Below are 14,791 nucleotides of genomic sequence, written 5' to 3' on the forward strand. Positions count from 1 at the left end.
AGCATAACTCTAAATTCTGGTTTTTTTTTGGTCTAACTTCTAATGCTGTTTGGAACTGTTTTGGAGTAGAATGGCTTAGAAATACCAGAATCTATGGTATTCCCTGCTTCTGTGGAAGCAAAAGTGGGACTTGAAGAAGCATAATAGGAAATATATTGATGCTTTTGAACTTTGGTGTTGGAGAATACCAGGGACAGCCAGAAAATCAAACAAATGGATCATTGAACAAATCAACCCAGAGTTCTCACTCAAGGCCCAAAAGACCAGGCTCAAATTATCCTGCTCTGGAGTAGTCTCTGTTGGTGGGAAAGGTGGAAGGAAAGAGAAGAAAAGGATGACCAGCAGCAAGGTGGATGGATTCAGTTGTAGTGGCAATGGGTATAATGTTGAACAACCTGAAAGACCAGCTTAGGGACAGATTGTCATGGAGGAAATCTATCTGTGTGGTTGTTAAGAGTTGACACTGACTTGATGGCACATAATCAAGCAATCACTTATTATAATTTACCTGTCCAGCATCCCTCCTCCTAATATAACCTTTCATATTTTTTAATATTAAAGTTAATGTTATTGTTGGAAGCTTTTTTGCCTGAATAATTTTGATACCCCATCTTTGTCTTTCTCTAATCCATCTGCCATCAGTAGACCTGTGCTAAATGCCTTTCTTTGAATGATTAAAGCAGCTGTGGTTTTTGTGAGCTGCTTTAGTAGCTGCAGCATATATGCAAAGATAGTTGGGAGCAGCTCCATGAGTCTTTTAAATAGATGTAGCTGCTTTAAAGATTCAAAGAAATGTTAGTTTTGTTTGTGCTAATATGCAACAGCTTTGCACAGTCCTAGTAATCAGTATTTTTATTACATTTCTTTTTATTGCAAAGATTTGTATGCTTTCTGATTCATGAGACTCCATGTAGAATGACTAGTCTGTAACCACCCTGTTACAGACTAGTGAATTTCAGTAAAAATATTAAACAATAAAAGTATTAGACAATAAAAGTAGTAAAGCAATATTTTTCAATGGTTAATTTGCTTTTAAAATTAAAAGGAAATTGCAAGCACTAAATCACATAAGTTCTCTTAATATGGTTGCAATCTACTCCTCTAGATAAAACTGAAAGAGTCAGATTTTTGTATTTGAGTGGCCAAGATCGATAAACTTCCCATGGAACACTTTGCCATCCCTTCCATTACATCCTCCTTTTCTGGATTTTAATAGCTTTACTCAAGAGCTTGACATTTATTATCCAATCTGAGATTTCTTTTGAATGTTTTGACCCTGATTGCTCAATGGAACATGCCTTTCTATCCAGTTCTCAAAATACACAGGGGAAAAATTGCTTAAATGTTTTACTATATTTCCTATCTTCATCTCTGTGTCTGACTAAAAGATACCAGCAGGAAACAACATTACCGCATTACATGGCTCAGCAGTCTTGTACTCACCCACACACGGACCAGTCCCTTTGCCTCACTGCACTCTGATGTCAGGCCAAAGCAGTAGCAGCTGTTGCAGCCGAGTGGGTTTCTGGCAGAGAGTCCAAATCGGCCAGGTTTGCACCTGTCACAGTTGACACCTTCCACATTCGTCTGTTATCGAAAAAGAAGAGAAAGCTTTCGAGACAACCCTAATTCTCTTTCACGTTCTAATCTGGAGCCTAAGCTTATCAAATCAAAAAACTACACAACTAGGAGGAGGAAGATATGTGGTAATATGATGCCTTTTGCAAATAAAGCTCAGTGGCTACCACAGTCAAGACCATATTGTTTTTAAAACATTTTTACTTGCCTGCTGTTTTCTACTTGATTGGGGGAACTGAGAAGCATGAGACCTGGGTTCTGAGTCTTAAGGTGAAAGCGAATTCACAATGGCTAAACTCCAGAGTAGCTTACTATAAGCATCAGCACCAGGATACAAAGAGTAAGAATGCTTCTCAGTACATGCATAGAATATTCTTTGAACGTCGGTGAAAGGTTGCTTTGCATTGCTTCCAGATAAGACAACATAACAATTCAATAGAATTGGAGCACAGCTAACAGTGAAAAATAATGGCCGTTTTATTCCTGAATATTTGGACAGCACCACACTGGGGAAAGCTGAAGTATAATGTTATGATTATTTGAAGATAAAGTCCTCTAACAGCCAGCCTTGTTATCTGGTAACTCCACAGAGCTGTCCATATAGTTTCTTTTGGCAGTGATAGGTAAATGCTTTCCTGTTGACTGGTTCCCCAGTCTAGCCTAAACCCCTGGGATTTTCTGATGGTCTCTCTTCCCATTATTAACTAGGCCCAAATCTCCTTAGCATTTTTTTTCAGATCAGCAAGGATTGGCTAAATGCTGCCACTTCCTTGAATTTTAGAATTACTGAGATAAATGGCACTTACATCTCAGGTTGTGAGCATCTGGCTAGCAGAAAGACACTTCTTTTATTTAGTTTAAGCTGCTAAATTGAACTAAAGGGGAAGTATTACAATAAGACAAGTTAAAAACACAAATACATATAAGGGAGTAAAAGCCCCCTCTTCTTACTTTGCAGGTGCACTGTCCAGTACGATCAGCACATGAACACTTTTCCATTTCTAAATTGCAGGTCTGTGGCTCAGTCCCCGCTAGCAGGCATCCACAGGAAATGCATTGTGGGTAACTCCGATAGCCTAGCCTGCATTCAGTGCATTTATCTCCAGAGAATTCTGGACGACAGAAACAGCAACCGGTATCAGGGTTACACTGGAAGCTGAGGGATCCAGCCACACTGCAGTCACAGGCCTAGAGCAAAAAATGGAGTGAGCAAGTTCATTTAAGAGAGGGAAACATTTTAAGGATTTCAATTTTAACCAAACAACAACTGTGTACTCAAAAATGACTGCAACAATCACTGATAATTATCAATGTATTTATGTCAGCAGGTAAATATTTACAGACACTGATTTCATTTTTCATAAATTTTATTTCTTGAATTGTGTTTCTTTTAAGTAAAGCAGCTGAATACTGGGTGACCTGGGTGTGATACTGCCTCTGAGTCCCAAAATGAAAAATCTGTGACTTGTATTCAGCTGTGGCCATCTATTAGCAGAATGGATATTACTTCAGAATGTTGTGAATTATTAGCCAGTTCAGGTCATATGTTTGGGTGTGAAACTGAGTAAGTGAACAACATTCAGCAGGCCCTTCTCTCTAATGGCTCATCTGCATGTCCTGCTTGTCATGTCACAAAGATGCCCCTCTAGCCATTTGTTGAAGTCATCTCTTCATAATGTAGCCTCCATCTCATCACCAGCTCTGGTAATACTGATCTAAGACATTTCAATATGGAAGTAGTGTTTTCTGTCCTACTCTGGCAAAAGACCTCCTATGCAGACTTTCTAGGGCTCATGGAAGAGGAGACTTTGGAGGTTGATGATCAGGTAGGTCTGCTGTGGGACTGCCCCTCTGATCAGGTTACTGGCTTTTTTGCCTCTCATACCATTTTGTGGTATGAGAAGGACCAGACCCCTCAGTTGGACAGCCTATTTTTTGTTTGTTTGTTTGTTTACTGAATTTGGAGATGGGAATATTGACCTCATGTAAGATTGAATGTGAGTCTACTAGGAGGCTGACATTTCCATTGGTTAAAAAAAAAGTAACATTATTTATTTATATTTATCATGTTTTTTCACCGCCCAGCTCCCCCACATGGGGGACCCTGGGTGGTTCACAATAAAATGTTTAAAATTCAATAAAAACATAAATAATAACAGTAATAAATCCAGATATAAAATATAATAAAATCCAAGTAATGGCAGATTTAATTCAACCCAAAGGGGATGAGACTGGCTCCGGCAGGCCTAGGGAGCCAACCAACCCCAAGAGTGGCTCCTCCTCTCCCTACTCCAAGCATGACGACAAAACCAGGTCTTCAGCTGTTTTCTGAAGTCCAGCAGAGAGAGGGCTAGCCTCACTTCTGGGGGAAATGTGTTCCAAAGGGCGGAAGCTGTTGCAGAGAAGGCCCGCCTCCTGGACCCCGTCAGATGGAATTCTCTTACAGACGGGGTCTGCAGCATGCCCCCTCTGCATGACCGGGTGGGACGGGTTGATGTAACGGGGATGAGATGGTCCCTTAGGTATTATACAGAAGGAGCAGTGTTTTCTTTTGAACATAATGTATCAGTTGCATTTGTCATTTCAGAAGAACTTCCTTTACAAACAACAAGCCTTTCAATTTTCCCAAGTACACTAACTGCATTAATTTAACCTGAGAACATGTTAATTTTAATCTAAAGCCATTTAGTGGTTGTTGGTAGGACTCTGCAAAAGATCTAACACCAGCTCTTTCAGCAATCTCACAGCAGTTCTTCAAAGAGCCTTTTGAACTTTGTTAATAAGGAACTTTTCCCAGCTTTTTGATAGACGATACCAGGCATATAAAGAGTTAATAAATGTGTGCTTGCATTGCTGTTATCCCCTCTTAATCATAGCATTAGACTTTCCCTCCGCAGAGCCTTTCCCCACTTGCATCTAACCACAGCACAAACATGCCCTGGCAAGATTCTTATTTTCCCATTCTCTTGATGTTGTTGTTCAACTTAACATCAACTCATGAGTGAGAAAGGTTTAAACTATCCTTAGCTGTATTGGAGTGAAAGCATTCAACAACAGCTACAAGGTGTAAAATCTATAATATTTTTCCATTCATTCAGTTAGAAGCAAGGTCAGGTGTTGTCATGCGCTGCCTGCCTCTGAATAATACTCAGACACTGGTTCGTGGATCAGGCTCTGATTTATTCACAGCGCAGTTACAGCGTTGGAAGAAAAAAGCTGAGAGTGACAGGAGCGCGCCGGTGCGGGGTTTAAATACCCCGCGCCGGTCCGCGCCCCCTCACTCGCGGTCACGTCACCCCCCTTTGTCCAATACGTTGCCCTGCCGGTGGGTGAGGGGTTCCGGGATCGCCCATCATCAGGTTTTCTATTCCTCTGCTGATTGCTGTCAGCTGGGCGATCTCCGTTGTATTGGCGCTGATGGCTTGGGTGTGCTCCGTGATCCGTTTAGTTATTGTTTGTTGGCCGTTAGTCGTTGTGGGTTGATGGCTACTTATCTTGCACCCCTTCACCTATTTCCTTGCTATTGTCATGTGTGCCATTGCGCTGATGACTTCAGCTCAACGGCACTCATGACATACTGCCCCCTTTCCGAATAGTGTTCCCCCCCGGTTTTCTGGGTTTTTTTTTGTTTTTTTTCAAAATTCCCGCCGGAGTAGTTGTCGCCCCTCCCTTTGCTCCTCCCTCTACCACGTGCCTTCCCAGGGTGTGTCCGTGGTGCGCATGCTCGGGTCCTGTCCTGGCGTGCGCATGCTCCAGCCACACCCTGTTTGTTTGGCTCAGTTCGGCGAGGAGAGAGGCGTGGCTGGTCGGGTGCTTATCAGCTCCAGGTAGGGCCCTTCTTTTTTCTCATTTAAAGTGCGTCGCCTTTGTTGTATCTCCTGGGCGTTGCCCCCAGGTTGCCCTGTTGACTTGCTTGCCACTCCCCCGCGGCCGGGGGGGCGGGGGGAGGGTGCTGGCGAACGCTTGTCACCACCCCGTGGGCCCGGGGCGGGGGGAGTGAGTCCCGGGGGGGGGAGGTCCACCCAAGTCGCGGGCTTGGGGGGGCCCTTTCCCTTGGGGCACGGGAGGCGGGGGGGCCTGCGGGGGGGGTTTGGCTTGCTGACCTTTGTTGTGGTTTGTCGGGGTATGCCCGGTGAAATGCTCTGGTCAGGTCAGGCGCGTTAACGTTGTGCGCCGCCACCCATTCCGGGTGGGGGAAGTGTTTCCACCTGACCAGATAGTGTAGAGTTCCTCGTTGCTTGCGGGAGTCGAGAATGTCCCTTATCTCGAAGTGGTGTTGCCCGTCGATCATCACCGGTGCGGGCTGTGGCGTGCTTGGGTGCCATCGGGAGGTGGTTGCCGGTTTCAGGAGGCTGGTGTGGAACACCGGGTGGAGTCTCCGTAGGTTGTGTGGCAGGTCCAAGCGTATTGCTACCGGGTTCACTATTTGCGTGACTCGGAACGGCCCGATGTACTTAGGCCCCAGTTTTTTCGAGGGTTGGGTTGACTTTAGGAACTTGGTGGATAGGTAGGCCATATCCCCCGCTTGAAACGTCGGTTGTTGGCGCCGGTGCTTGTCGGCCTGCTCTTTGTAGGCTGCCTGTGCATCCTTCAGCGCCGCCGTGATTACTGGCCATGCTTCCGCGATCTTCCGTCCCCAGTCGCTAGCGTCCACCTGGGGTTCCGGGGGTTGAGGTAGCTCCGGTATGGGGACGAAGTCGCGCCCCGAGACTACTTCGAACGGAGTTTTCCCCGTGCTCGTGTGGACGGCGTTGTTGTATGCGACTTCTGCGAACGGGAGCAGTTCAGCCCAGTCGTCTTGGTGGTAGTTAGTATATGATCGTATGAATTGCTCTAAGGTGGCATTAAGAACCTCTGTGGCTCCGTCCGTCTGGGGGTGCCAAGCCGTAGATAGGGCCTGTTGGGTCCCCGTCAGCTTTAGGAAGGCCCGCCAGAATTTGGAGGTAAACTGTGTGCCCCTGTCGGTCACCACACGTACGGGACATCCGTGTAGCCTGTACACGTGGATGAGGAAGAGTTTGGCTAGCTGTTGTGAGGATGGGACCGACGTGCAGGGGATGAAGTGGGCCTGCTTTGAGAAGTAGTCCTTCACCACCCAAATGGCCGTTTTCTTCTGGCTGGGTGGGAGGTCCACTATAAAATCCATAGAGATTTCCTCCCATGGGCGGGAGGGTTCTGCCACCCGTTGTAATAGCCCCGCGGGTTTGCCTGGTGCCCGTTTGGCCCTAGCGCACGTTGGGCAGGACGCTACGTAGGTTTTTATGTCTCGCCTGAGCGCGGGCCACCAGAATTGACGCCGTGTTAGGTGTAGGGTCTTGAGGAACCCAAAGTGTCCCGCTTGTTTGGCGTCGTGTGACCTATGCAAGATCGCCTGGCGTTGCGAGTCCGGGACGTAGATTCTGCCTTCCCCCCATGCCAGGTCCTGTGCCATCGTTACCTTGTCGGGGTTTGCCAGGAACCAGGGGTCGGTTTTGAGGGCGGCGGCGAGGTCCGTGCGCATTCCCCCTGGTAGTTGCGGTTGGCTTCTTCCGGTCGCCGGTTGTCCCGCCGTCGGCTGCGCCGTAGAGTCGAGCTGCCTCCGCGCGCCGCTTCGGGTGGTCACGGCCATCCCCAGTTGCGAGGCGGATAGGACCGTCCCAATGGTGTCTGGGGCGGGCTCTTCGTCTTGGGGCAGTCGGGAGAGGGCGTCGGCCAGGAAGTTCTTTTTGCCCGGCATGAACTTCAGCTGGAAATTAAAGCGGCTGAAGAATTGGGCCCATCGGACCTGTTTTGGGCTAAGGCGTCTAGGCGTTCGTAGGGCCTCGAGGTTCCGGTGGTCAGTCCAGACCTCGAATGGTTGGGTGGCTCCCTCGAGTAGGTGTCGCCATGTCTCTAGCGCTGATTTCACCGCGAAGGCTTCTTTCTCCCAGACGTGCCATCGCCTTTCTGTCTCGGAGAACTTCCTTGACAGGTAGGCGCATGGTTTCAGGAGTCCCGTGGGGTCTTTCTGTAGCAGGATGGCTCCCAGGGAGAAGTCTGAAGCGTCGGCTTGGACCACGAACGGCCGTTCTGGGTCCGGGTGCACGAGGATTGGCTCCGTAGTGAACAGCGCTTTCAGCTTGTTGAATGCGGTCTGGCACGCGGGAGTCCAATTCAGCACTGTGCCTGGGTTCTTGGCGCGTCGGGTGTCCTCCACCCCTTTGGTTTTGAGGAGGTCCGTTAGGGGGAGGGCTATCTCTGCGAACCCCCGGGCGAATGACCTGTAAAAATTCGCGAATCCGAGGAAGCTCTGTAGTTGGCGTCTGTTGCGGGGGCGCTCCCAGTTTAGCACCGCTTCGACTTTTGCGGGGTCCATTTCGATGCCGTCCCCGGAGATTCGGTACCCCAGATAGTCTAGGCGCTCTTTGTGAAACTCGCACTTTGTAGGCTTGGCATAGAGCTGCGCCCTTCTGAGCTTGTCGAGGACTTGCCTGACTAGGGTCACATGTTCCTCGTGCGTTTTTGTGTAAATAAGGACGTCGTCGATGTAGACCAGGACCCCTTTGAACAGATGTTCATGCAGTACCTCATTGATGAGCTGCATGAACACCCCAGGGGCCCCCGCGAGTCCGAAGGGCAGTACTTTGTACTGGAAGGCGCCTAGGGGGCAGTTGAACGCCGTCTTCCATTCGTCCCCCTCCCTGATTCGGATGCGATAGTACGCCTCGCGAAGGTCCAGTTTGGAAAAGACTTTGCCCGTGGACAGGTGGGCGAGCATGTCCTTCACCAGGGGTAAGGGGTATTTGTTGGACAGGGAAGCCACGTTTAGGCCCCGGTAGTCGGTGCAGAGCCGTAGGGTCCCGTCTTTCTTCTCCCGGAATAAGACGGGGGCTCCGACCGGTGAGCATGCTCTATGAATCCCCTGTCTAGGTTTTTATCGATGAACTCCCGGAGGGTTGCCATCTCCTTCGGGGTCATCGAGTAGATCTTTGGTCTAGGTAAGGGGACGTCGGGCAGTAGGTCGATCCGGCAATCCGTCTTGCGGTGGGGGGGTAGTTGGTCAGCTTCTGCCTCTCCGAAGACCTCGGAGAAGTCGGCGTATTGTTCTGGTAGGTCTGCTGTGGTAGCGGCGTTGTCTTGTGTGGTCGCCTCCGCTCGTCCTACCGTGGGGTTGGTTCTGCCCGCTGGAACTGGTGCTCGATACTCACCGTCGCCGAATGTGAAGGTGCGGGTCTCCCAGTTGATCCGCGGGTTGTTTGTCGCGAGCCATGGCATCCCCAGGACTGCAATGGGCCGTCCGATGTGCGTGACGACGAACGATGTGCGCTCGGTGTGAGTGCCCATTTGCAGGGTGACCGGCTCGGTTTGTAGCGTGGCTGGTTTCCCTCCCGCTGTGGAGCCGTCCAGCTGGTGGAATGCCAGCGGCGTGGGGAGGGGGAAGCAGCGGAGGTCGAGTTTGGCGACTAGGTCGGGGTGGATGAGGTTTTTTGAGCACCCCGAGTCCACTAGTGCCGCGGCCGTGGTGGCTCCGTTGCCGGCAGAGAGTTTGATTGCTGCCATTATTACGGGGCTTTCGTCGTTCCGTCGAGGTGGTCCGCGCTGCTGTCCCACCGCCTGCCTCGCCACGCGTTTCAGGGCAGGCGGGGAGCTTTTCCCGCCGGCTGGTCGGGGTCTGCGTTATCCTCTTCCCCCCAGTAAGCGTCCCAGCCTTCCTCTGGTGTCACTGTGGCCACGGTCATTCGGCGGTGAGGGGGCGGCCCCAGGTTGGGTGGTTTGGGGCTAATTTTCGGGGTGGGTTTGGGCGCACTGGTCGGCGGTCGGTTGGCGAAGCAATCCACCGTCTTGTGCCCTAATTTGCCACACCTCCCGCAGGGCTCCCGGTTGAATTTCTTTTTTGGGTATATGGGGCCGGCCATCCCCACGTGTGGTGCGGGTACCTTTTTTCCGGCATAGTTTGTGTCTTCCGTGGTTGTCATGAGGAAGGTGCGGTGCGCGTGTTCGGCTTTCTCCGCGAGGTGGATCCACCCGTGTAGCGTTTCTGGGTCGTCGCGGTAGAGGGCCCATTGGAGAACGTCGCGGTTGAGCCCCCTTTTGAACATTTCCAGCAGGGTGGTCTCGGACCAGTCGCTGACCTTCCCCGCGAGGGCTTTGAACTCCAGGGCGTAGTCAGGGACCGTGCGTGTGCCCTGTTTAAGTCTTTGGAGTGCGCTTTTTGCCCTTACTTTGGCTAGGGGGTCTTCGAAGTAGTTTTTCATCTCATTGATGAAAGCAGGGAAGGTGGCGAGGGCGGGGGAGCTGGACTCGTACAGCTGGACGTACCAGTCCGCCGCCCTGTCTTGGAGTTTGATCGCCACGGCGGCGATCTTGTCGGCCTCGGAGTCGTAGGAGTGTCCGTGCCTCCCCATGAACTCCCTAGCGTTCGTGACGAAAAACGAGAGTTTCGTGGGGGTCCCATCGAAGATGGGGAAGTCCTTTGGGGCCCGGGCGTTTTGCGCGGCCCCGCCTCTCGCTTCCCGGTGTGTGGTGTCGTCCGCCTGTGCCGTCTGCTGACCCTCCGCTGGCCCGTGGGGGTTCGGTGCTTCGCTCGGGGTGTGGGCCTGTGCGGGGACGTCGTTGGGTGGCGCGGGGGGCATAAGCGACTGGAGCATGGTCCGGAGTTCCATCAGTTGAGCCCGCATGGCCGCGAGTTCAGCTCGTGCCTCCTCGTCCACAGCCCGCGCCGCCGCTGGGGCCGGTTCCGTTGGCGCGTCCTCGGGGGTGGGTTGCCGGCGGGGTTCATCGTCCCTCTGCCGCGGGTCCGCTTCCTCCGCCGTCTGCTGGGTGTCTCCGTCGTCCTCCTCCGTGTTGACCGCCGTTGGGCTGTCGCTCCACGCCCGTTGCTGGGGTGCGATGTGGGGCGCGGGGTCCTCCGCTGGTTTCGGAAGTCGTGCTGCTCCCTCCCGCGGTCGGGTTGCCTCCGTCGCCATCTCCCCTTGGGGTTGGAGCTGAGGCTCGGGTCGGGTGGGGTGGGCGTCCATGGCTCCGGGAGTCCGCGGTGCCTCTGGCCTTGGTCGGTCCTCCTCTGTCTCTTGCCGCGCGGCTCGCCCTCCTTGCCCGCGCCGCTCCGGCCTCATCTTGCTGGTCTTCTCGCCGTCTACTCCTCCCGCGGCTCGTTGTCGTCCGGTGGGGCTCGGTGAGGCTGAGTTTATGACTCTCAGCTTTATGTCATGCGCTGCCTGCCTCTGAATAATACTCAGACACTGGTTCGTGGATCAGGCTCTGATTTATTCACAGCGCAGTTACAGCGTTGGAAGAAAAAAGCTGAGAGTGACAGGAGCGCGCCGGTGCGGGGTTTAAATACCCCGCGCCGGTCCGCGCCCCCTCACTCGCGGTCACGTCACCCCCCTTTGTCCAATACGTTGCCCTGCCGGTGGGTGAGGGGTTCCGGGATCGCCCATCATCAGGTTTTCTATTCCTCTGCTGATTGCTGTCAGCTGGGCGATCTCCGTTGTATTGGCGCTGATGGCTTGGGTGTGCTCCGTGATCCGTTTAGTTATTGTTTGTTGGCCGTTAGTCGTTGTGGGTTGATGGCTACTTATCTTGCACCCCTTCACCTATTTCCTTGCTATTGTCATGTGTGCCATTGCGCTGATGACTTCAGCTCAACGGCACTCATGACAGGTGTATGTTAGGGGATGAGGTCAGTCAGACTGGTGCAGGCACACCTCCTCCCCTCCCTGTCCAGACTTGTCTGACTCCATTCTGCTGTTGTTCTGCTAAAGAACTGGACATAGCATTGCTGTGCTGATGGTCCCTCAGATTGTGCAATACTGCTACAGCACTTGGCCAGCAGTACTGTAAGTGCTTTAATTATGTGGCAAGATGTTAGAAGAGGATGATTTTATCACAGTTCACAAGGCACAGCAAATGTTGAACACATCTGAGTTACAAACAGGATTACTGATAAGCTGAGGTGGAAAACAGTACTGCAGGATGCTCAATGGTAAGACAAAAATTGCAGAATTCTACCAGATTAAACATTAAACATGGAATATGTTTACTCATCATATCAGAAATAATGAATTTGCAAATCCAGAAGATTTTCTTTTAACCTGGAATCCTTTTTTTAATTAACAGAAAAACTAATACTGTAAGATATTTGCTAGTAAGCCTAAGCATTTTAGTTCAGTGTTTGTGTACTGAACCTTAATTTCAATCTATAATAAAGATACTTCTCTCACATCAGTGCTGAACACAAATGAGTAGAACTGAGGTCATGATGGCAGGACTAAATATGGAGTGAGTTTCAAATTAATTTAAAATCTTCCCATGGATTACTTTGAGTTTTGAACCTGCAAATTATTAAACTGTAGTTGAAGATAGATTTATAAATTAGAATATACATATTTATATCATTATACATATAAATAATGATAAAAATATCCAGAAATCAGTAAAATGCTATCTGGGTTGACAGATATTGACAAAAAAGATAACACACCCATTAATGTTTCTATAGTTCTTTTGTGCAAGCTTGTGGAGTGCTTTGGCTTCAGCCTTCAAAAGGTGCTTTGGAATCCATGGGGACATGAATGAAGTGCATGTCTGCAACCCTTAAAACAACCATGCCATTCCTGGGATTGTCTAGCAGCTGCAAAGATCTAATTTAAAGTCCTGCATGGCCTTAATATTATGTATACATTATAGCCCTATATAGAGCTATAGCACAGCGTATTCAGTTGGAACATTTGCTTTGTAGGAATTTTTTAGGCAGAGCTGGAAGAACAAGCATGGGAACCTTGCTGAAACTGAAGTGGGGCCTGTATGGTTTTTTTTTTTTTTTGCAGGGCGGGGGGCTTGAAACACTACAGTTCATGTCAATATCCCTTTCATGCTGGAAGTCCAAGTGGTACAGTAGACTCTGAGGCAGCTGCATTGGTTCAGGTTATGGCAGCCCAGTAGTGGCCTTGCATGGAGCCAGGATGACAAGCAGTTAAGAATTGCCAGCCCTGGTGCACTCTAAGAAGTAGGAAGCCTGCACATTGCATAATGCCAGAAGATAATGCCTTGTGAGCAAATTGTTCACCATATGCAGAGTAAATTACAATCAGCTGTAATGTTTGCTTTGCAAGGAGGCAGCTTCATGCAATATTCCCTTGCCTATAAGTTATGAGAGACTCTGAAATTTGCTCCACTAAAAGCTCAGGCAGAGAGGGGGCACTTGCACCTTGCTTTGGAGAAATGAGTTGCAATATGTTAAAAGGGGATACTTGGCTGACAGATCATTATTAATTTAGAGAGTGCCGTAGCAGCTGCCATACTAATGCACTCAGATAATAGACAAGGCAAGAAGGGATATGAGAGATCCCGGAACTGAAACAGGGGTCTTCACCCCCATTAAGCTGCTTTGCAGAAGCCTGGAAATCAGTGCACTGAAGAAAGACGGAGGTTTCGTAAGAGGAGCTTTACATTCCCAAAAGAAAATAAATCTATCTCATTAATTAACTGGATTAACAACCATAGAAATAGATTTGATTGCCTGCATCAGGCAACATCTTCTAAAAAACTTAGTGCAACAGTAAACTAACTTAACCCCCTTTCTGTTGCTATTAATCGTCATTTGCACAGCATTTTTAGAATGTCATGATTACAAACTTTATTTTTCAGTACATTCTTGAGAAGCTGATTCTGATTGTAACAGCAAGGACATGAAGACAAGAGTGTACAAGTTGCTTATAAGCCCCATAGCAAAAATGAACCATATCCAGATTGGGGCAAGACAGATATAAACAATTACTTCTTTACATATGACACTGTCAGTGCAGCTCACTGTCATTAAATGTATTGATGAGCAGTAGCTTAAGGTAAACAATTCTTGGAAGTTAAGTCCACAATAAAGGGATCCTTCATATTTATTTTCTTTATCATATTTATTATCAATTTACCTCCAAGGAGCTCAGAATAGTGTAGAGATGATCAAAATCAATATCCAGAGATTATTCTATTTTAGTTGCATAATCTGAATATTTTAGGTTGAATACAAAAATCTGTAATATATGGGAGCTTACAATTGGTCACCTAACTTTGTTTTTAATCTGATCTCTTTTCTATGTTTCTCTACCATTTTAAACTAAAAAATGAATAACAACATTGCCTATAAACATAAAATACTGTTACTATTTAATAAAACGTTTGGAACATTATTAACACATTATTAACATGGAAAAGATTATGCCTTTTGTTTAAAAAAAGAAAGTAGATTTCAGTTATCATACTTCCACTTTGTTTGGGTTCTATGAAAAGGGATAAATTATGTCCAAATGTAAACATACATGTTCTTTTGCTTTCAACTGTAAGAGCTGAAATATGATACATGCACATCTGAAGTATCTGTACATACGAAGCCATCTCTAGTTAAAACACAACTTTAAGGATATATTCACACAAGAAAACTTTATTTGGTTTAACATCCTAACATTAGAACGATGGAAAGGGGAGAAAATACATATAGAGAAAATAGACATCCACTCACCTTGCACCCACTGATAATATCATGACCCCAGTGATTTGGTACACATTTTTCACATCTGTTTCCTGTAGTATTGGGAGGGCAGATGCAACGGCCAGTGTGTGGATCACAATTATTACCAAGATGGGAACATTCACAAGCTTCATGGAAAAGGATTAAGACAAAAACAAGTATTTTAAAACATGGGATACATTACTTAATATATTGCAGAGAATAATTTTCAGCAGATTCCTCATATGATGCTATTCTGTATGAAGGTTGATTCATTCATGGGCTAATAAAATAATAACTGAGTGACACACCACAGTCACGGTCGATGTTGTTCCAGAACAAAGTAGGAGAAAGAAGCAGATTCATCACTAGAGTTACTGTTCAAAATACAGCTCCAGAAGCATTGACACTTCATAACTTTTATCCTACCCCTCATTAAGGGCATTAGTGGCACAGAGAGTAAGGGACTATTTCAGAACCTCCTTGTCTGCAGGACTCTTAAGTTCTTTCCTTCAGCCTGTTTCCTACTAAAAAGAGGACTTCCTTCTTTTCTTCTCCTCCTCATGATAGAAGCAGGCTTTCTATCTTAGCATGTGACTTCCTTAATATACCTTTGGGAACTTAAGCAATTATTTCTATATACTCTTAATGGGCTTGGTTAATCACACACTCAGGGATATATGAACCCCAGGGAATGAACTTCAACCGGGGTTAGCTCATTTCCCCCCTAACAGTTGTATAGACAGCCAGATCCTA

General features: G+C 48.1%; 1 protein-coding gene across 1 annotated transcript in view; it reads right to left on the minus strand.

Annotated features, from left to right (window-relative positions):
* The window catches only part of LAMA2 (laminin subunit alpha 2), a 352,961-nt gene that overhangs the window by 131,879 nt on the left and 206,291 nt on the right, over positions 1-14,791 (minus strand). The window contains exons 22-24 of the mRNA XM_063295339.1: positions 14,048-14,184; positions 2,530-2,766; positions 1,444-1,587 (exon numbers count right to left, since the gene is read on the minus strand). Coding sequence (XP_063151409.1) covers positions 1,444-1,587; positions 2,530-2,766; positions 14,048-14,184 — 518 coding nt within the window. The remainder of the gene's footprint in view (positions 1-1,443; positions 1,588-2,529; positions 2,767-14,047; positions 14,185-14,791) is intronic.

The sequence above is a fragment of the Candoia aspera genome, chromosome 1 (genome assembly GCF_035149785.1).
Source record: "Candoia aspera isolate rCanAsp1 chromosome 1, rCanAsp1.hap2, whole genome shotgun sequence".
Classification (NCBI taxonomy): domain Eukaryota; kingdom Metazoa; phylum Chordata; class Lepidosauria; order Squamata; family Boidae; genus Candoia; species Candoia aspera.